General features: G+C 38.6%; 1 protein-coding gene across 2 annotated transcripts in view; it reads right to left on the bottom strand.

The window, feature by feature from the left end:
• Window positions 1-2306: 2306 nt before the first annotated feature.
• The window catches only part of ATP10B (ATPase phospholipid transporting 10B (putative)), a 70577-nt gene continuing 50395 nt past the window's right edge, over window positions 2307-22488 (bottom strand). For both annotated transcript variants that reach the window (XM_042947547.1, XM_042947552.1), the window contains 5 exons: window positions 19789-19989; window positions 18632-18712; window positions 17190-17294; window positions 7774-7961; window positions 2307-2883 (listed from right to left, as the gene is read on the bottom strand). In XM_042947547.1, the coding sequence (XP_042803481.1) occupies window positions 2646-2883; window positions 7774-7961; window positions 17190-17294; window positions 18632-18712; window positions 19789-19989 (813 nt within the window). In that variant the 3' untranslated portion in view covers window positions 2307-2645. The remainder of the gene's footprint in view (window positions 2884-7773; window positions 7962-17189; window positions 17295-18631; window positions 18713-19788; window positions 19990-22488) is intronic.

Raw genomic sequence — 22488 nt, 5'->3', positions numbered from 1 at the left:
CTCTGTCTTAAACTCACAGCCCCTAGCACATCACAAGGCATCTAGTAGGGGCTTAACAGAAGTTTATTGGATAGATAAATGGATGGACAGATGACTAGAATAAATAAATGAGTGTGAAGAAGGATGGGTGAACAAATGAGATGGTGCCCAGAACTGCCGGCAATTGTGAAAAAACAATATTTATTTCTTTTTTTCTAATAAAGAATAGCACATTTCCAGTCAATCAGTAAAAGAAAAAGTATAAAAATTACTAAGTACAGTCATTAGCATAATGTTATAGGAAAAATCATAACCTTTTCCCCTAAATGGCATGTTGGGTGGTCACAGTTGCTTTGGTTTCAAAGGGGGGCAAGAGTATGTAATCAGCTATCTCAGGTGGCCCAGGACTGAGGAAATTTTCAGTATAAAACTTGGAAAACCCCAGGCAAACTGGGATGGTTGGTCATGCAAGAAAGAGTGCGACATCACAATGTTGGGTATGGCTTGGCATTTAGGTACAGTGGTCTGACATCTGCATGACTTTCCTATTACCTTGTTTCCTCTTAGCTCTGAAATAAAAATTCCTGTGTTATTGTTGAGGGTGTTACAACTTTCAAAGGGTTTTCACGTCCCTTATGTAATTTTGACTTGATCCTTAGGCCAAGTCCAGGAGGTAGGCCAGTTCTAACCTAATTTGCAGGTGTGGCATCTTGTTTCAAGGCTCCTAGAGAGTACAGTAGCAATGACTCAATCCAGATTTCCTGAAGCCAGTGTTCTTTCCACTATTCTCTTCCTCTCTGAAACATCCCACCTATCTCAATATGGCTTGCAGGAGTGGGCAGGAATCAAATGGGGGAAAGGGAGGACCTTGAGATCCAAGTTTTGGCTCAATCTTCTCATTTGGAACAATTCATATCATTACTGCTTTGCCTCTCTAACAATCTCCATGTAGGATTCTCCTGTTGGCCATTATTAGTAACATCATGTGGCACAGTCAGTAAAAGAGATTCAGCATACTGACTCCAGGATAATGCTTCAAATGGTCCCTCCAGTTAGGTTTGTTAGCAGAATGGTCAGTGGATGAGCTCAGTTTGCCATTTGTCAACTTGATTGTTGAGATCTTTTTGTTCATCTTTGCTGAAAAGTTACTCAAGTGTTAAGTCAACTTGTGTGTGGGGGTGCTATGACTCTTAGGCTCAAACACTTATCACAACATTGCATCCATCCCCTAATATACAGGGATTTTGCTGAATATATAGGTACTATCTTAAAGAGGAGAGGGTTCAGTAGCCTTCTCTGGCTTATCTTAACAACTAGGGACAGGCTATCCTTGCCCATAGTATACCTTAATTCTCTTGATAGCCTCTTAGAATTCTATCAGTCATTTTTAAAATTTCAATACTTTTTTGAGTTCTTTTACATTTTGGCACTTATAACTCTATGGATAAGAAGTTGTGTAATCCTTTTACCTCTACAGTGAGACTTACTCTGATTCTCCCTAAAATAACTGAAGCATGGGTCGGTGTCTTCCAGGTCTTTAAGGTGTAATTGTTTGGGCTCAGTGTTGCTCTCATACATACTATTCTGGATGCAGATGTATTAAAGTCTACCAATCTTAGAGCTGAATGAGGATGTGTACTTGTATTTTAAAAATGAATAAATAGCTTTAAAAAAGAATACTGCTCCTATCCTCTTGGTACAGATTGTGGACATATGGTCTATTAGCTAAAGCTTGGGGTTTCCAGTGCACCCATTTGCTTTAGCATGTTCCTTCTGCCTCTTACACTAGGTGTGGACCTATAATTCTCAAAAGTCTCTGTGACACTGAGTTAAAATCTAGTTTTAATCTTTAGATATGGTTTTCTTTGGGTTAGAGACAAAAACAACCCAATTCTTGATGAATGAAAGAATTCATATACTCAAGAATTCATATACTCAAGATAAAGTACCTGTGTGTATGGGTTTCTTTTGAAACTTTAACTCTTGGCACAACGAGGTGATGTGATGGCTTGACAAGCCCAGAAACTTCCATACCTTGAGAAATTGCCTGAGAAATTGCCTATAAGAGAAATATATCTCTTAGAATATTGGAAAAGTATGGCCTAGTTGCATTGGCCACTGGCTATACTTATCTAAAGAGCCACAGGAATGTCTCTGGGCTAAAAAAAATTAAAACTCAATGCATGAGAAACATACCTTCCTTATAAAAATTCTGTTTGCATGATCTGCTACCTGGCAGCAGGAGAAAGGTAGAGGGTGACTGGTTTCCAGTCTTTTTATGTCAAAGCCCTTGGGGCCAGCACTTTCTTCAAGGAAGTCAAACCTGGTCAGGAGAAAAGAACAAGAATGACACATCCTTTCCTCCATGAAGAGGAAGAGTCATGGGTTAATTAGGCCATTGATTGGGTGGTTTCTTCTGAGTTTATACAGATTTCTGCAGGCTATTCATATGGTCAGTGAACTCTGGGATCAGCGATGACTGTTCCTGCTTGAGGGCTGGTACTCAGCAATCTGTCCACTTGAGTAGGTTCCAGAAGCCATTGTCCTACTAGACCCAGAAGAAGGTATTCCCTGGATTAGAGTTTAGCTGAGGAGTCCTCTGGGCATGGGTCATTCCTCAGATGGTCTCTACTGCATTTCTCTCCATGCAGCACCCAGTCCTTCTTTCACTTGTACTTGGAAGGGCTAGAGCTCTTTGGGCTGTTGGCTCTGAAGTCCTGTTCTGGGACAGGTGGCACTGGATGGTGGGTATGCTGAGCCTCTTCAGGAATGGGGGCAGGCCTCTGTCTGTTTCTCCAACTCTGGATTTCTAGATCTCTTTTGTCCATAGGGAGTTTGTCGATTTTCTGAGCTTTTAAGATCAGAGACTTCCCATAAGTCCCTTGTAGAGATAGGAAAAAGTACCTGGTATGAAATAAAAGAATAAAGGCATTTTGATTTTTGTTGACTTGAATTTTAGCATTGAAAAGGACCTTAGAATCTAACTCCCCACACAGGGCAAGATCCTCTTTGTTACACTCCTGTTGGCTATCAAATCTATGTCTAGGCATCTCTGGAATTGGGGAGTTCAACAATAACAAAATATAATAGCTAACAGTTATTATCTACCAGGGCTATCCTAAGTGATTTAGGCATTAACTTACTTCATTCTTCCAACAATCCCATGAAGTTGTACTTTCGTTTCCCTGTATGTACAGATGAGGAAACTGAGGCACCAAGAGATTAGTGATTTGTCCAGGGGAGCCACACAGTGATGGAGTAGTGATCAGAACCAAGCACTCTGGATCCCAAGGCTTTTATCCACCATGTACAAGGTGGTGCATTCTATTTCTGGGCAATTCTAAATCAGGAAAATGTACTTCCTTTGTAATGTCAATGCTTTGCCTAACTTATTAATGTTTAAGTAGTTTCTAAATACATGTTCTTTCCCTGAATCTGTGGGTTGACTTGACAGCATCACTATATTATCATTATTTGCTAGATGAAGAAACTGAGTCCCTAAGTGATAAGAAGGGTTTCCCAAGATTTCCAGAGAAGTTAATTGACCTCCCTGAATGGTTAACTCAGGTGTTTCTTTCCCCCTGTCAAGTTGAAGGTAGTGGACTCTGGATTTGGGAGTCTCCATCTGTGTTTAGAATCTAAGTTTAGGGAAAAAAGGAATGAGAAGGTGAATAAAACCATGTGGTATATGGAGAAAAAAATCACACCATTACATCATTTTGTGATATTGGGCAATTCATGTTCCCTCTTTTGGTGTCAGTTTCTTAACCTAATGTGTAATTCAGTTGCTCAGGATACCTGTGATCATTTCCAAAAATAATCCTTTAAAAGTTTTTATTTCTAAAGCCTTATAGAAAGACTCCATCCTTCCACTATTGTCTAAAAACTTTAGGGTGACATTACAGTGGCCAAAGGGTTTCTGAAGACAACAGTAGTTTCCATGAAATCAGATAAACTTTCCCTCATTCTTTCTCTTCTCACCCAGTGAGGCAGTACTGGTGACCATATATATGTTTCAGGAAATACTAACTTTCTTGCTTGGAAATTTGAATTTTCTCAGTTTAAGCCTTTCCTCCAAGCTATTACTTTCCTTCTTCCAGCCATTTATTTAACAAATATTTGTAGAGTCCCTACAATGGGCCAGGCCCCAAGGGATTAAAGTGTGAACAAGACAAGGTTCTTGCTCTCATGTAGCACGTACGTAGACTTCTAAATGCAGAGAGCACAGAGAGTGTCAAACACCTGATCTAGTTTGAGAGAACTTTCTTGAGAAGGAAACATTTGAGGACTGAGAGATGCATAGGAGGTAGCCAGGCAAAGAAGGGGTGAGAGAACAAAATCCTGAGCATGATGGCTGAAGTATGGATGGTGAGGACAGAGTGTGGAAATATGACACAGAAGGTGTTGGTAAGGCCAGAACAGGCAAGGTCTGGGGGCCATATCTTGGTTTTTGTGCTTTATTGTGATGACCTTGGGAAGCTCTTGGGAGGGACATACACGGATGACACGATTACACTTTGACACAATAATAATAGGTTAGAGCAAACCCAATAGGAGACTACTGAAGTAATTTGGGGTAAAAAGATTAGAAATAGAAAGAGCAGATGGATATGAGAAATAGGTACAAGACAAAACTGTCAGGTCTTGGTGACAAGCCAGATATGAGGTGGTGAGTGGTATCAAGGATAACTCCCAGGGGTCTGTCCTGGTCCTGTGTGGGTAGCATTTGAGAGAACTCTGGAGGAGACCCAAGTTTCTTTGATGGTGGTGCTGACAGAGGATGGATTATGAATTAAATTATAGAGGTCTCTCTGTTTCCTCAGACCTAACATGCCTAGTGGAGGTGATGATTGGTATCTAGAAAGATGTATCTAGAATTCAGAAGAGAGGTCTGGACTGGGAATTTACATTGGAGATTTGTCTGTTAAAAATGATATTTAACTTCACAATAGTGGTTGCTATGTATATGGTGAGAACATAAAGTCAGAAGACAGAAGAACCCAAGACTAAGACTAGACATCAACTATGTCAAGGACATGAAGCAGCAAGGAAAATAAAGGAGAAGTAGGAGAAAGATGAAGAGAATGTTGTGTGATTTAAGCCAAGGAAAGAGTGTTCAAGGACTGTTATCCTCTCTTGTAGCTAATTAAGATACTGCTTTGTGTTGTAAAGTTAGTGTGTTATTTCTTTTGTCTTATCTGTAAAATAATTTACATATTCCTAGTTTAAGAGACTCAGTACAGTTCTTTAATATTGCTTGAATTAATTAGACCAAGATAAGTGAGGTCACAGCTAGTGGGCTAATTATCACAAGCTTGGTGAGTGAGATCAATCTCCATTATGATAAATATAGTTTATAACTTCAAGTGAACAAATAGTTTTCTGTGGTGAACATTCGATTATGTAGATTTAAGAAACATTTATTGTTCCAAAGTTATAAGTCCACAGTCCTTGGAACTATTAAAATAATTGTTTCTCTATCAGAGGAAACCTCTGCCTTTCTTAGTAAACAACATTAAGCAGAAATCCAACTTTACAATGATAATAAAGAATAGCAGAGATTTAACTTCTGTGTTATTGGTAACTAGCAAGTAAATATTTTCCAGCTTTCCCCTAATTTGTCCCTCATCTGTTTTAACAATCTATAACACTGAAGGTTCGTCTTGTCAACAGTCTTCATTCTTTCCAAGGATCATCATCAAACTGGTTGCTGTTGGCTCTAAGTGTTTTCTAGCCAAGGGTAAGCAAAGAATGTATGATAATTTTCTTTCCATATCCTAAATCTGATACAGAACAGGGAGCTCAGTCCTTGGGTAATGGTGATCATAACTGTGTGTAACCCAAAAGTGTGGACAAAAATACTTAACCCATATATTTGATGCTTTTTTTCCAATGAGAGCACAATCTTCTTTGTCTCCCCCAAGGGTTTGGGCTGAAGAAGGTGTGGGGTGGGCAATATTTCCTCTGAGGTTTGTACTTGTTCTTAATTGCTTCCTGCTCTTCACTCAGGGCCCTCTATCAAAACTAGTCACTTTCACCTGTATTATGGTCACAGTTGTGTCTGAATCGTATACTGAGTTGCAGGTTTCTTGAGAACAAGGGCTCTGTTTTATTCACCTTTCTGTTCTTCTAACATCTATTGCTCGTTTATCTCAGAGTGCAGCATATGTGATAGGAACCGTGCTAAATGCTGGTTATATAATAGTAAGAAGGATACCTTCTATCCAGGAGTTAATGGTCAGACAGAGACAGACAACAAATGGCTAAAGGCAGTGACAGGGTTACACAAAGGTGATGGGAACACATAGGAGAGGGGGATGTATTTCCAGGTAGGAAGGTAGGCAAAGTCACAGAAGGGTTGGAATTGATGCCTGAAATGATGTCAGAGAATGAGGAGGTTTGGTCATAGGAAGTGTATTCCAAGTAGAAGAAATTGCATGAATAAGGGCAGGAAGGTGAGAAGGCATAGGCCTTCAGGGGAGCACAGGAAGCCTGGTGGTGTTGAATCCAAACTTTGAAGCAGGGAGGTGGGAGAGGACTGATGCTGCAGACACCAGCAAGGGACAAGGAGGGAGGCATTGCACATAGAGCTTACTTAGAACTCAACTGGTATTTATGTTTGCCATCTAGGTATCTTCAGCCTTTATGCATCAGAGGTCAAGGCTCTGAGTTGGCTTAGGACAAGGAAATGGAAACCAACCTAGGTTAAGCAAGGTGCCACATTTATTAAAGGAAGTAAGGTCTGCTATAGTTCTACCTAATTTTGGATTAGAAAAAGTTCTGTGCAATGTTGAGATAGTCTGTTTACTATAGCTTATAATGGTAGGGAGGCTGAATTTTGATGTTTAGAGTGGAAAGATCTTAAGAATGGAGAGGGGCTAAGTCTTGCCCATGGGGTACATCATTGTGAAGTTCACTGACTGCTCTGACTAGAGTGTGGGCTGCAGAATAGAACATTGGCCATTGAATTGGGAGAATCCAGCTCCCACTGTTAGGTGTGGTGGACTTGTGGACACATTATGTTCTTTCTTGGGACTTAGCTGTCCCATGAGCAAGTGGGACTAGAACCATAGCTCTGTTTAACTTCTAGGTGATGGCAAAAGCAAAATGAAGTGCTAGGTAGCATGTGGCAAGAGTGAGCTTCAAGGAAATATAAGGTATTATTGTTGCTGTTTTTCTGGATAAGGCAAATGCAGAAGGTTTAGGCTAGAAATGTTAGAAATAGTCCCTGGGCATAAATGATTTATTTGGCTAATACAGGTTGTGGGTGTGTGTGTGTTAAACAAATTTGAGTAACATTAAAAAGTTGACTATTTCATGCAAAATTTGGATTTATGAAAAAAAAATCTAAAGCTCTGGAATGCTAAGACTTGATCTTTCCTGGTGGCAATGATAGGGTGAAGCTGAGAAGGTCTTTTTCCCCACGTCTGTACTTCACCTGGTTTGTTGCAGTTGCTTGTCTGTCCCTGTAGATATTTGAGTATGAGACTCCTTGGCTAGTAAATAAATGATCCTTTATGTACAACAAAATTTGTAAGGCAGGAGGACAGGAATTATTACTCATTTTACAGATACCACAACTGAGGCCAAGCCAGTTGGGGACTTTGCTACTCTGTGGCTGACCTGGGACCACACTCTGTGTTATTTGCTTTTTAGTTTATTGTTCTCTCTGTCCTAGTACCCTGTCTTTGAAACTGTAGTCTCAAGGTTCCTATCAGGAATCAAACTCCTGACTCTTGGATTAATAAGTGGGCATTGGTAGCTCTATGAAGACGACAGCCCCTGTGCTCAAACCTTGGCAGAAGAGCTGTGACTGGTGTGACGAAGCAGATGAGGTAGAAAGTGGGGTCTGAGAGCTGGCCTTCCATCACCCAATAGGGATTGGTGGGACTGTTGCAGTTGATGCAGATGGCATTGTAAACAAGGGACACCACAAAGTACATCAGGAAGCTGCCTGCCAGAACAAGTCCGTGGATAATGGTCTGTGGAAGGAAAGGAGAAGTAAACACTGTTAAAAGTATAGCTTAGATCGGGAGGCAGTACAATCATGGCACTTGGCTAACTTTGTTGTAAACATTTTTTGGGGGGAAATAAATAATTAAAAAAAAACCATGCAGCTTAATGGATCATTATAAAGTGAACACCCATGTTGCTATAATCCAGAATTTGAACACACCTACCCAAAGAGCCCTGAAAGATTCTGTCTCACCCTTGACTTTGGTGATAATTTCCAAGCCATCCTTTGTCGTTTCACTGCCTATCTACTGTTTCTAAATGTTAGGTAAATAGAATCCTATTTGGTGTGATGAATCCATTTTTTTCACATGTGGCTGCAGTTTATTATTTTCAAAGCAGACAGTATTCTGTTGTCTGATCTTATTCTGTTTTGTGTTTCTTTCCCCATTCTTATCCTCTTTTAACTTACTATTTTGTACAATTTCATTTTCTCCCTTTACTGGTTTGAAAGTTATACACTCCATTTCTATTCTTTCAGTGATTACTCAATAAACGATAATAAGCAATCTTAAATTACCACAGTCTAAAATATGTAACTACTTTTCCCTCCTCCTGAATTATACAAGGACTTTAGAGCACTTTAACTCTTAACCTCTCTCCTGACTTATTGCTACTGCATTTTTTTCTGATTTTTTTAAAAAAATTCAAGTTAGTTAACATACAGTGTTGTCCTGGTTTTAGGAGTAGAACCCAGTGATTTATCTCTTACATATGACACCCAGTGCTCATCCCAAGAAGTGCCCTCCTTAATGCCCATCGCCCATTTAGCCCATCCCCACACCACTTCCCCTCCAGCAATCCTGTTTGTTCCTTGTATTTAAGCGTCTTTAATGGTTTGCCTCCTTATAGTTGAATATTGTCAATATTCATAAAATTCAGTTACATGTTGACTACTGTTTATGACTTCATTCCTTCTTGCATCTTGGACTGTCCATCTGAGATTTTTTTCCTTTTGCTTTGTACCTCCTTTAGAATTGCCTTTAGTGGGAATCTGCTGGTGATCTATTCTGATGTTTCATTTCATTCTCATACTTGAAGGATATTTTTGACAGATAACAGAATTCTTGTTTGGCAGTTCTTTTTTTCTTTGCATATTTAAAATAGCATTCCATTGTTTTTGGCTTATGTTTTTGCTACTGAGATGTCTGTTACTTTTGTTTCTAAGAACGAAATCTTTATGTCTTAAGATCTGGCTATTTTTATGGTTTTTGTCTTTAGTATTCTATAGTTTCTTTATGGTAAGTATGTGTTTCTTTTATCTTGGGTTTTGTTGAACTTGAATTTGTGGATAGACGTTTTTCATTTTTGCAAAATTCTTAAGTAACCATCTTTTTTTGTGTGTGTTTTACATTTTATTTATTTATTTTTTTAATATATGAAATTTAGTAACCATCTTTTAAACTTACTGCCTATCTCATTTTCTCTCTCCTTTCCTTAGACTCTGATCAAATGTATGTAGACCTTTTCAGATGCCACACTATTCTCTATACATTTTGTACCTTTTCCATAAGTTTTATTTTTCTTCTGTTTTATATTTTGCATAATTTCTCTTGACAAATTCAATAAATCTCCCTTTCAATTTTTTCTGATTTTTTGTTAAGCCAGCTACTGTATTTTATTTCTAAATGTTTTATTTGGTTTCTTTTTAAATTTGCTAGGTTGCTTTATATAGTTTACCAATCCTTGCAGATATTTTAAAGCTTATTCTTTACTTCTTTAAACATAGTAAACATAATTTTCTATAATATATATCTGATAATACCAACATCTGAAATATTTTTCTTTAATTTATTTATTTTGGGAGAGAGAGTGCATAAGCAGGGGAGTAGCCTAAGCAGGCTCCAATCTGTGTAGAGCCCAGTGTGTGGTTCTATCTCATGAACTGTGAGATCATGACCTAAGTTGAAATCAAGAGTCAGCTGCTTAACTGAATGAGCCATCCAGGTGCCCCTGATGCTTGTTTTTTTTTTGATCCTCACCAATTGGTTTTTGTTTCTTTGAGAGTTGGTTACTTTGGATTATGTGATGCTCATTGCCCTTAAAGTTGCTAGGAACAGTTTGAGGCATAGGATGAGATACCTTTCTCTAGAGAGGGTGTATGTGTTTATTTTGCAATGTCCTTGGCAACTGTCAGTCTTGAATTCACTTTAAACTGAATTCATATGTCAAAATTTGGCTCAACGATGAACTAGAAACTTGGGCTGCAAATATGTCTGAGGCCAGCTCATGGTTCTTTTCCTAGGACAGGTCTTTTTTACAGATTCTCCAAGCCCTGTTCACAATGAGAATGATTTCTACAGTACCTGCTGGGGAGATTGAATAGGTAGGTCCATTTTTTGGGTGTACCATTACCCTGAGGTATAGCTTTGGGGTCCTAATTTATTTATTTTTAAGAATTAAACATTTATTTGCCTTCTAAAAAGATGGAAGCAATAAATCATAAAAACTTCTTTGAAAAAAAGTCTTTGAAAATAACTTTTCATGGCTTCCAGGGGAAGAAAATCCATCACCTGGTTAGCATCAAGTGGTATCAGTAGTTGATTGATGTTTTTCTTTTTCTTTTCTCTCTTTTTTAAAAATTTACATCCAAGTTAGTTAGCATATAGTGCAACGATGCTTTCAGGAGGAGATTCCTTAATTCCCCTTACCCATTTAGCCCATCTCCCCTCCCACAACCCCTCCAGTAACCCTGTGTGTTCTCCATATTTAAGAATCTCTTGTCTCTCTCCTCCCCTGTTTTTATATTATTTTTGCTTCCCTTCTCTTATATTCATTTTTAAAAATTTACATCCAAATTAGCATAGAGTGCAACAATGATTTCAGGAGTAGATTCCTTAGTGTCCCTTACCCATTTAGCCCATCCCCCCTCCCACAACCTTTCCATTAATCCTCAGTTTGTTCTCCATATTTATGAGTCTCCTCTGTTTTGTCTTCCTTCCTGTTTTTATATTATTTTTGTTTCCCTTCCCTTATGTTCATCTGTTTTGTCTCTTAAAGTCCTCATATGAGTGAAGTCATACGATTTTTGTCTTTCTCTAATTTCACTTAGCATAATACCCTCTAGTTCCATCCATGTAGTTGCAAATGGCAAGATTTCATTCTTTTTGATTGCCGAGTAATTCTCCATTGGATATATATGTACCACATCTTCTTTATCCATTCATCCATCGATGGACATTTGGGCTCTTTCCATAGTTTGGCTATTGTTGATAGTGCTGCTATAAACATTGGGGTGCATGTGCCCGTTTGAAACAGCATACCTGTATCCCGTGGATAAGTGCCTAGTAGTGCAATTGCTGGGTCGTAAGGTAGTTCTATTTTTAATTTTTTGAGGAGCCTCCATACTGTTTTCCAGAGTGCTGCACCAGTTTGCTTTTTTGGGGGTCCTAATTTAATGTGGGCTCTTATTAGACTCTTGCCTTGGGTGGCTGGGTTTGATTTCTGAACTTTTTGCTCAGTCAAGGTGCCAGAAACAAAGTTCTTTTTGAGCAGGGTTGCAAATACCCTCAAGGAAACAGGATTTGGGTCTTTGTCTAGAATCCCCCCTTCTCAAAGGTTTTTGTTACTATCCTGTTAGCTTTTTTATGATTTTGAAGAGTTTTTTTTTTAATTATTCATTTTTAGTTTTCAGTAGGAGAGATGATCTGAATACTCCAGCCCCTGTTCGTGAAGAAGAAAGCAGTTAGCTATTTGTTGTTGTTGTGGTTATTTAGTTAGTTTTATTAGGTAGCAGTTAGCTGCTTTGGTGGGAACTGTGGAAACTGACAGTTATTCAAATTCATGTTAGATTTCTATCTGGGAAAACAAAGAGACTGTCCTTCTGCTTCAGGTACTTTCAAAAGAGAAATGCGTTTTTTCATAATGATTCCAATAGCTGACTCCTTTGCCAAGAGCACTGGAAATTGCCAGTAACCACTGGGTTAGCTAGTCTAGAGATGCATTAGGTGAGTTAATAATGCTGAATGGTGAGTGAAAGGAACAGGTACCCTCTTTGAAAGCAGCCAGATGCAGTGCTGTGAGAAAGTGGGCTGAGTGACCGGTTAGGATATAGAATCTTTAGTCTCATCACCCATATAATATATGGTTGAGGACTGCTTATGCATTTCAAGGCATTTTGAAAAGTTAAAAGAGAGTAGAATTCTTCTTGGGAAATATCTTGGGCTAGTTTTTTAAAAAATGGAATTAAATTGTGAAATACTTCAAGCATACACATAGTACACCTCATATAGCCAGCACCTAGCTTTATCAGTTTTAACTTTGTCATATTTGCCTCCAATTTTTATTAAAAAATTAAGTTTAACATATACAATTAAAGCACCCATAATACCCTGCAAATGTTTTCTCCTTAGTCTAGAACATAAATTCAGTGTTCTCATCACTCTCAGACACATTTTATACCTACATGTTTATGAATACTTTTTTACTTTATCATGTATATGTATCCTTCAACTTTTTTTTCACTAGACCTTATCCTTTTGGAGTTTCATCCATGTTGATAGATATGGCTTTAGTTAGTTATTTTACCTGTTCTATTGTATGAATATGCCACAATTTATTTTCCTATTGATGAACACTTATGCTTTTTCTTTTCTTTTTTTTTTTCTATTAAGAATGATTAATTCTTGAACATGTTTCTGTATATACACATGCAAGAGTAATTTTCAGGATGCATCATACTTAGAAGTGGAATTGCGTCATAGCAGATGAGTACTTAAACTCCTCCAGCTATTTTCAAATTGCTCTCCAGAGTGATGGCATTAGCTTATATTTTGTAGTCTACTACCAGGACATAAAAGCTCTTTGGTCGGGACTTATTATCTTTAACACACTGCTGAGTCGATTTGCCATTCACTTAAAATGTTTATTTATTTTGAGAGAGAGAGAGAGAACTCCAGCAGGGGAGGGGCAGGGAGAGAGGGAGAAAGAATTCTAAGCAGGCTCTGTGCTGTGAGCACAGACCCCAATGCAGGGTTCCATCTCAAGAACTGAGAGATCATGACCTGGGTCCAAATCAAGAGGGGGACACTTAACAGACTGAGCCACCCAGGCACCCTGCCAATAATTTATTTAGAAGTTTTATATCTCTGTTTGTTATGGTCTATGATTTTCTTTCCTTGTGACCTATGCTTATTTCGGTATCAGGATTATTTTAGCTAATTTCTGTAATGGTGACTAGTTTATTCAGGTTTGCTGACTGACCTCGGTTATGTTTTGGTAAATTTTAAAGAAATTATCAACTTGGTTTAAATTTTCAAAAAATATTAAAAAATTATTATAGCTATGTTTATCAGTCTTTTTCATCTTGTTTTTGTGGTCTTTGTGTATGTCTGTGTGTGTGTGTGTCTTCTGGATCAGTTTTGCCAGAGATTAGTTTTAATTAAAATTCCAGTTTGGGGGTTCCTGGGTGGCTATCAGCATGGAGCCTGCTTGGGATTCTCTCTCTCTCTCACAATAAATAAATAAACTTTAAAATAAAATTCCAGTTAGTTCACATACAGTGTACTATTAGTTTCAGGTGTACAGTATAGTGATTCAACACTTCCATATAACACCCTGTACTCATCACAAGTGCAATCCTTAATCCCCATTACCTATTTAACTCATCCCTCCACCCACCTCCCCTCTGGTAACCCTCTATTTGTTCTCTATAGCTAAGAGTTTGTTTCTTGGTTTGCCTCTCTCTCTTTTTGCCTTTGCTTGTTTATTTTATTTCTTAAATTCCACATGAGTCAAATCATATGGTATTTTTCTTACTTCACTTAGCATAATACTCTCTAGCTCCATCCATGTCATTGCAAATGGCAAGATTTTATTCTTTTTTATGGCTGAGTAACACAGATTAGTTTTTATTAGGGTTTTGAGGAACTCCATTATTGGTCTTACTGATCCTTTCAATTGTTTCCTTGATTTTTCTCTTTAGGTTCTTGAATTGAATTCTTTTTTTTTTTTTAAATAATAAATGCATTAGATGCATCCCATAAGTTTGCATATATGGTACTTTTATAGGCATTTAGCAATAATTTCCATCATGATATATGCTGAACCTTGTGAATTATTTAGAAGTACATTTTGAAATTTCCAAGCATGTTAAGTTTGTTTGGCTCTCTTTTTATTGCTCATTTTTAATCTAAATGTGTTGTCAGAAAATCTGTTTATGATTCTTTCAAATTCCTTTGTGAGAATTTGGTCTTTTAATTTTTGGTATATCATCTGTGTTTGAAAGATACATGTTTGGTATTTGTTTGGAACAGGATTTTATATATTATGTGATAATTTATTCAAGGCTTCTATATTGTTTTTGTTTGATCCATTTCTGATAGAATTATATAAATCTCACAGTTCTCACAGTATAATTGTGAATTTGTCTATTTCCCCTTATATTTGCTGGACAAAAATATCCAATCTGATAATTTTTGGTTTTAACAGGTGAATTAAATCTATTTACATTATTATGGGTATTGATATATTTGGGTTTCTCTTGAACATCTTGTGTTTTATTTTGGGGGCAATCATTTTTCTTTGCTCTTAATTTTTTTATCTTTCCTATATCCTGCAGAATTGATAGTTTTCTATTTTCCTCTTATTTATTTCCATTCCTTTATGGTTAACCTTAAGTTTTTAAGCTACATTTTCAAGTATTAAGATACCTTACATCTTTAGACACACTAAATAGGGACTTTTATGGAAAAATTGATAGTTAAATGCCTATTTCTATCTTCCTCCCATTAATGACAAAGGCTGTAGCATAAATTGTCTATTGAATAGCTCTTTCTTTTTTTTTAATGTTTCTTTATTTATTTTTGAGACAGAGAGAGACAGAGCACGAATGGGGCAGGGGCAGACAGAGAGGGAGACACAGAATCAGAAGCAGGCTCCAGGCTCTGAGCCAGCATCAGCACAGAGCCCGACACGGGGCTCGAACCCACGGACCATGAGATCGTGACCTGAGCTGAAGTCGGATGCTTAACCGACTGAGCCACCCAGGCGCCCCTTGAATAGCTCTTTCTTACCGTTATGTTGTTTCTTACAGTTTTAGCTTTCATGTTCTTGCAGAAGTATGTTTCTACTTTTGTTTCAGTATCTGAAAATGTCATTTATTTTGCCCTGGTCTTACGTGATGTGCAACTCTTTATTTCCCCTCAGGTCTTTGAAGATGATTACTCCACTGTTTTCTAGCTTCTATTGTTTGTCAGTTTAACTGCTATTCCTTTTCAAGTAAGTTGTCCATAGTCTTTGGTAGACTTTAAGATCGTCTCTTGTACATTGTATAGTTTTGCTATGATATATCCAGATTTATATTAATTTTCTTTTTCAATGATTATCTTTTCAGATATTGCTTCTCTACCATTCTTCTTCTAGCCATTATTCCTTTGAATTACTTTTTTCATATTTGTGTGGCATTCCAGATGAGTTCCTAGTAATATCTTTCAATTTGGTAGTTTACTCCTTGCCAGTGTCTGATCTAGAGTGGATCCCATGAATTGAATTTTTAATTTCAATGACAAAATTTTCATTTTGAAGAGTTCTAAATGTTTCCCTAGCTTGCTTCAGTTCCCAGGATTAAAGTTGTCTCTTTGATTCTTAACCACCTTCCTCATGGCTTCTGATAAAACTGGAATTCCAAATAGCATGTCAACTTTTCTTCAGCTTGCTTTCTTGAGTGGGGAATTTCAGCCCAGACCCTGGACCTAGCAGTAAACAGGGCTCCAGTCTTTCTTAACCCATAGGAACAAGACTCTCCTCTGCCACAGTTTCCTGTCCTGGATTCCAGAAAGCCTTCAGTTTGGGCCAGCCCAGTACCTCTTCCTCCCCTGTCCCACTGTTTTTCAGTCTCTCCTCATGCTGGTGCTTCTTGAGGAAATTTATCCTGTACTTGGCTCTGCTATACATTTTTTGGGTTTATCACTTTATTCTATTTATCTTTGGCATGAATTGGAACAGGGGGTCTGGGATCTGAAGTTTCCTTGGGTGGCTCTTACTAGCTACTGCACATCATGTCAGGGGCTGATCTGGTTTAGTTAACATCCATTATATCACAATATATGTATGTCAAGTGATTATTCTGTACACCTTAAACTTATACAGTGCTATATAAGTCAATTATACCTCAGTAAGACTGACACTGACCCCCCCACCCACCAACAAAGGTCTCTAGGAGGTTAAATGAGATAATACACTAAAAATCATATAAATAGGTACCTGGTAAATAATTTTAAGCTCTTTGTTGTTATTACCATTGTTTAGAAGAATTTAATGAGAAAACTGGCATTGCTGTTTTTAGATACTGAAATGTGATATTTAGACATGCTTGTGATGTGCTTACCCTGAAATTAAATGGAGAGAACAGACCTCCCTAACACAGCCTCAAGTATAGTCAGGCTACCATTTTCCTCATCTCTGAAACATCCTCGATTTTTTAAATCAAAAATACAGATTTGAAGGGGGTACATGCACCCTAATGTTTCTAGCAGCATTATCAACAATAGCCAAACTATGTAAAGAACCCAAGCATCCATTTACTAATGGGTGGATAAAGATATGGTGTATATATACATACACACAATGGAGTATTACTCAGCCATGAAAAGAATAAAATCTTGCCATTTGCAATAACATGGATGGAGCTAGAGTGTATTATGCTAAGTGAAATAAGTTGGTAAGAAAAAGACAAATATTATATGATTTCACTCATATGTGGAATTTAGGAAACAAAGCAGATGAACATATGGGAAGGGAAAAAAAAAGGGAAGCAAACCATAACAAAGTCTCAACTATAGAGAACAAACCGAGGATTGATGGAGGGAGGTGGGTCAGAGGATGTGTTAAATGCGTGATGGGCATTAAGGAGTGCACTTGTTGTAGTGAGTACTGGGTATTATATGTAAGTGATGAATCACTAAATTCTCCTGAAACCAACATTACACTGTACGTTAACTAACTAGAATTTATATAAAAATTTGGAAAATACATTCTATTTTTGCAAAAAATTGTCTCATTATTTTATAGGTCTTAGTTTTATCATTCTGGATAGATAATAAGCAAGTTGAGGCTGGGGACTTTATCTTTTATACCTCCCTCATTCCTGTACAAATGGGACACAGTGTAGGAGTTCAGCAGTTAGTTATTGATTAGATCAATGATACAGAGTAAAATGAATGAAATTTTTCAGGTCAAAGGGGCTCTTGGGTGCTTACCCAGGTCTTCATTTCCATTGCCTGGTGCAAGAGAATTGTGGCAAGGGAGATGGTGTTGATGGGTGTCCCAAAGGTAAAGACATCAATATCAGAGTCTTTGTAGGTCTGCAGAGGAGGAAAAAACAGGCACTGTCAGATGTATCCTTGGATTCAAGGCCTTGATTTTGACACAGTGATGATAAAGCATCAGTGAAGGCAGGTATCATGGGAGGGGAAGGAATGAGAAGATACTCAGCTGCCATCCCTGGGGAACTGACCCAAGGAACAGACAAGATGAGGAGTGAGTTAATATGGTTAAATTCCTTGGAAACATATTTGTAGCAGAAGCCATGATGTGTATTCCAGAACATTGCAGAATGGATGAACAAGGAATTTATTGAGCAACCAGCAGGCACAATGCCAACTGCTGAAGATGCTTCTGTGTACCTTCAAGGAGTCTATAGTCTACTAGGCAGGGAAAATGTAGTACAATTTAAGGTAGCAAATGATACAATGGTACCAGGTATACAAAGTACCCCAGGGGGTACAGAAGAGAATATATATCATAATCAGAGGAGTTAATCTCTTGAAAAGAGAGGAAAGGCAGACCAGGGAAAAGTGAGAACTTGATGCTGAAAAGTTCAAAAAGGTCCCAGATGGTCCATTAGTTGAGCGCATAGTAGGGGAAAAAAATGAAGTAGGAAAGGTAAGCAGAGTCCTAGAGAAGGAAGGTATTGTAAGCTAGGGAAATTCAAATGAAGCACAAAATCACTCGACCCATCTTGTTGCTGACTGCAAAAGGATGTGAGGCAGGGTAGACACCACAGTTTAGCACTTGACCCATATTCTGTTTTCCCTGTCCAGGAGAAATACGGATTATATTCTGCTATCTTTGTTCCCAGTCTTCAAACTGGGAACCAAATTGAGATGGGGCTGGTATCCCTTGCTTTCTGTATTCTTGCTTTTATTTCAGATAATGTAGTATCCTTTATTATCAGAACTTATTTCCTGAATGTGTGCGGCCTTGACCTTGAAAGCAGAAACCTAAATATAAATCAAGGGTTGTAAATTCAAATACCTTCAATATTCAAGTAAGAAATAGTAAATGAGTGAAGAAAGCTAGGTATAAGACAAAATGTAGTGGTAGGGACTATGGCAAACTGAAGAACATGCACCCCATCTAAGCAGGGCTGTGAATCAATTCTGGATTTTTGCCACGTGGCAAAAATGACCCAGTGTAATGACAGTTTCCAGTTTTTTAAAAGGTGGCAGAAATTAAGATGTTTTGGAAAAAATTCTGATTTTTCAAATACCCTGAGTTGGATATAGTCTGCAGACCACCTGTTTGGATCCTCTGTGCTGCATCATCCAGAAAGATACTACTAGTCTAGGATTCATGTTTACAGTACCAGTTGCAATCCACTCTGTGATTTGTATGATTAGAAAGGGACTATACGACTTACCAGGTAAGGAATGAAGAAACAGACAAGGCTCTGATAGAATGCATCCACTATGCAAATCCAGAAAGTCATAGAGTTATAGCACTGCCAGAAAAGAACACATCAACCACCATCAAAGCAAGCCTTTGTAAGGAATGTTCTTGTGCTATCTGGGGCAAACAATAGGGTATTTAGAATGCTTTTTATCTTAGAGGCAATAGAATGGGACCATTAAGAACACAGACCTGGGGATGACAGACCTTAGTTCAAGTCTCAGCTCTGCCCGAACCTTGAACCTTACGACCTTGTGAAAGTCACTAAACCGCTTTGATAATTGCTTCTTCTTCCATAAAAAAGGATGAAAACACCAACTATCTCCTTGGGTTTCAAGAAATCTAAATGTGGTTGTGCTGTAGTACCTAGTAAGTGCTCAGTTATCAATAACTGTCATTCATTAGCACCATGCTAGCGCTAATACACAATGGGTAAGTTTAGAGATTCTAAGGTTTCTATATAGCCTCTGAAAGGGAGCTCTCCATCACAGCCCAGGATCACAGATTCCCAAGAGACAGGGCTCAGTGGCTTCAGAGACCAGTGTTCTCATTTTGTGCTTCACTGCCCATGGTCTGGCTTCTCCAAATCACTAAGGGTGTCAGTGTGACCTCTGTCTTCCAGGAAACCATCCTGATGGTTTCCCAGGCCTTCTTTAGTCTACTGGCCACCAGCAAATTCTAGACCATGTGTAATCTTGTGTTCTAAGCTTTGTATTCCCCAACATGAGTAGAAGCCCTTATTTATCACCCAGTGATGAGCAAACTAGCTTTTAATCCCAGGGGTTCCCAAACCAAGCCTTGGGGGTTCTGTCAAAGGCCTGGAAAAGGGGCCAGTTGAGGGCAATGGGATCTCTGTGCATGTCCTCTCCGCATTCAACTAGGACAGTCCCATGTTACTTAATTAACAAATAACTAAAAAAGAAAAATACCCACTGGTCTGGTCCATCGCCCTCAACAGCAAATGCGAAACAGACCAGGAACAGGGAGTGGAGCTACTGGGTCACAAAGGAGCTAAGAGGCAGGGTAGCGACCAGAGTGTAGGGCCCCTAACCCCATGCCAGTGCTCTTTCTCTGACACCTGCAGGGAGGATTCAGAGACAGGGAGGAGTTGAGGCCCCTCCAGCTTACCTCAGAGTTTTGGCCACTCTTGTACAGCTCTGGCAATGCCAGGAGTGTTTCTGCAGAGATGTCTTTATCGAGGACTCCAAAGATGAGAGGAGGCAAGGAGGTGAAGAAGAGATTAAAGAATATCATCTGCCAATAATCGATCATGGTGGAGCCAGAGAAACCACAGAAAAACTGGTACCAGAAGAGCAGGTTGACATAACACTGCAGGCAGAAAGAGTGGCCTTGTGAGTGAGGACCCATGGGCAGTAGTCAACAACCGTTGCTTAGAAGCCTCTGGCAAGTCACTATGCTGACTTGGAGCTTCCATTTTCTCATTTGTGACATGCAGAGTTGTGTAAGCATCAGAGATAAATAATCCATAGAGCTGCTGCTGCTACTACTATTACTATTAGGGCTCTTCGGGACCTGAAGGGAATTGCACCAACTTGTTAAGGTAAGTGTAATGGGGTGGTTAAGAGCACAGGTTATGGAGGCAGAAAAGGCTGGTTTGGAATGATTACATCTGTTATTTACTAGCTGTGTGAGCTTGAGCAAATCACTTAACCTTTCTGAACATCATTTTGGCATCTTTCAGATGGGAATAGTAGCATCTTAGACCATGGCACAGGATATCAAAAGGCAGTAGTTATGATTAGTAGTGTGGGAAGAGAAGGGGGTGTCCCAGGGAAGGGATGATAGAAAGACCAGATACTGGGCAGAAAGCCTGGTGGGAAGATGATTTCATGAGATTTTCCTCACAATATATTCCTAATGGTGATGCAACTCAGACAGGTGAGGAAGAATATCTTCTCCTTAACTGTTGCTTTATGGTTTCTGAAGCTGTTTTCCACTCAGGACTGCCCACCTGAGAATGCAAACTGGTGCAGCCACTCTGGAAAACAAAAAATTAAAAATAGAACTATCCTGTGATCCAGCAATTGTTCTACTAGGTATTTGTCCAAAGGACACAAAAATGCTGATTGAAAGGGGCAATGCACCCCAATGTTTATAGCAGCACTATTGACAATAGCCAAAGTATGGAAAGAGCCCAAATGTTATCAACTTATGAATGGAAAAAGAAGATGTTATGTGTATATACGTATGTACATATGTATATGTATATGTATATATATACACACACACACACACATATACATAAAATGGAATATTGACTATCAAAAAGAAAACCTTTCTGTTTGCAACAACACGGATGGAACTATAACATACACTAATTGAAATAAGTCAGAGAAAGACTAATACCAAATGATTTCACTCCTATGTGGAATTTAAAAAACAAGACAGATGAACACAGGGGAAAGGAAGCAAAATAAGATAAAAACAGAGAAAGAGAGACAAACTATAAGAGACTGTTAAATACAGAGAACAGAGTTGCTGGTGGAGTGTTGGGTGGGGGATGGGCTAAATGGGCAATGGGCATTAAGGAGGATACTTGTTGGGATGAGCACTGGGTATTACATGTAAGTGATGAATCACTAAATTATATTCTTAAAATCATTATTATACTATATGTTAACTAACTTGGATTTAAATAAAAACATTTTTTTTAATTAAAAAAAAAAAGACTGCCCACCTGAGATGGGCTGGGATCACTAGTATTGTTTACCCCCCTGCGATGTGGCTTGGTGACTTGACCAAAGTCATCACTTAAGCTGCTGCTCCCAGTGCTGGGACCAGAATGTCCTGTGTGGCTGAGGCACACAGGATAAAAAGTATAGTAAGAAATTGTTCCTTAGGTTTGTGTACAAACTATAACGCCCATAACCTAACTGCCAGACTAGTGTTATTTTGAAAAGGATGTAATAATATGGGCATGTTAATGTTATTAGTGACACCAATGATTATACTGGAGCTTCTATTTGTGCCAGGTGTGTGATATATATTATAGCATATTACTATATAGTATATTAGATGTGCAATAGACCTTATCATTTGTCCCGTGTTGAAAGATTATTGCTAAAGATAGTACATATTATATTAGTGTTATATCTCAATGATAATATTATTAGCCCCACTCTACAGATAAGGAACCTAACGCTCTAAGATACTCAGTTACTTCCTGCCTAAGTTCAGAGCCAGAAAATCACACAACCAGCATCTGAGTTTCAAGCCTTCCTCTTTGACCATTCCTAAACTTTCTCAATCTCCTATTGGATTCTACAATAACAATGCTGACTGAGAGGCTTCTAGCCAAAGAGCTCCATCCTTTGGCTTTTCTGGTGACCAGTGGGAAGTTTTCTGGTTCTGAAAGAGATCCTGATGCCCTGAGATTTCCTGGATCTTGCATCTTTGTGTCCAAAGAAGGGAGAAGACTCAGTCTGTTTACTGAGCTACAGGTAGGTTTGAAATGCACTATGGGAAGACTTTGAGACTCCAGATCGACAGCAACCACTTGTGCACTTGATGTGGTGGGTTTAAGAAGAACTGAAGTACTGAAGTTCCCTTGATACTATCATTCAGCAGCTGTTATGAAGCTTTGACTTTCTTTCCCCTTTGAGAATCTTGTCTCGCTTCTCCCTCCTCAGCTAAATGGGAAAAATAGTAACTCTTCTCTCTCTTACACATGGGTAGGTCAAGTGGCTCAGATGAGCTAAGTGACCACACCAAATGCCCTTGGCCACTTGGGGCTGGAACTGTGACTTGAGGCTGTAGTAGCCTAGGATACCAGAGCTGGAAGGGACACCATCTTACAGATGAGGCCAA

Source organism: Panthera leo, chromosome A1 (genome assembly GCF_018350215.1).
Source record: "Panthera leo isolate Ple1 chromosome A1, P.leo_Ple1_pat1.1, whole genome shotgun sequence".
NCBI lineage: Eukaryota > Metazoa > Chordata > Mammalia > Carnivora > Felidae > Panthera > Panthera leo.
This window is presented reverse-complemented; position numbering and strand designations above follow the sequence as displayed.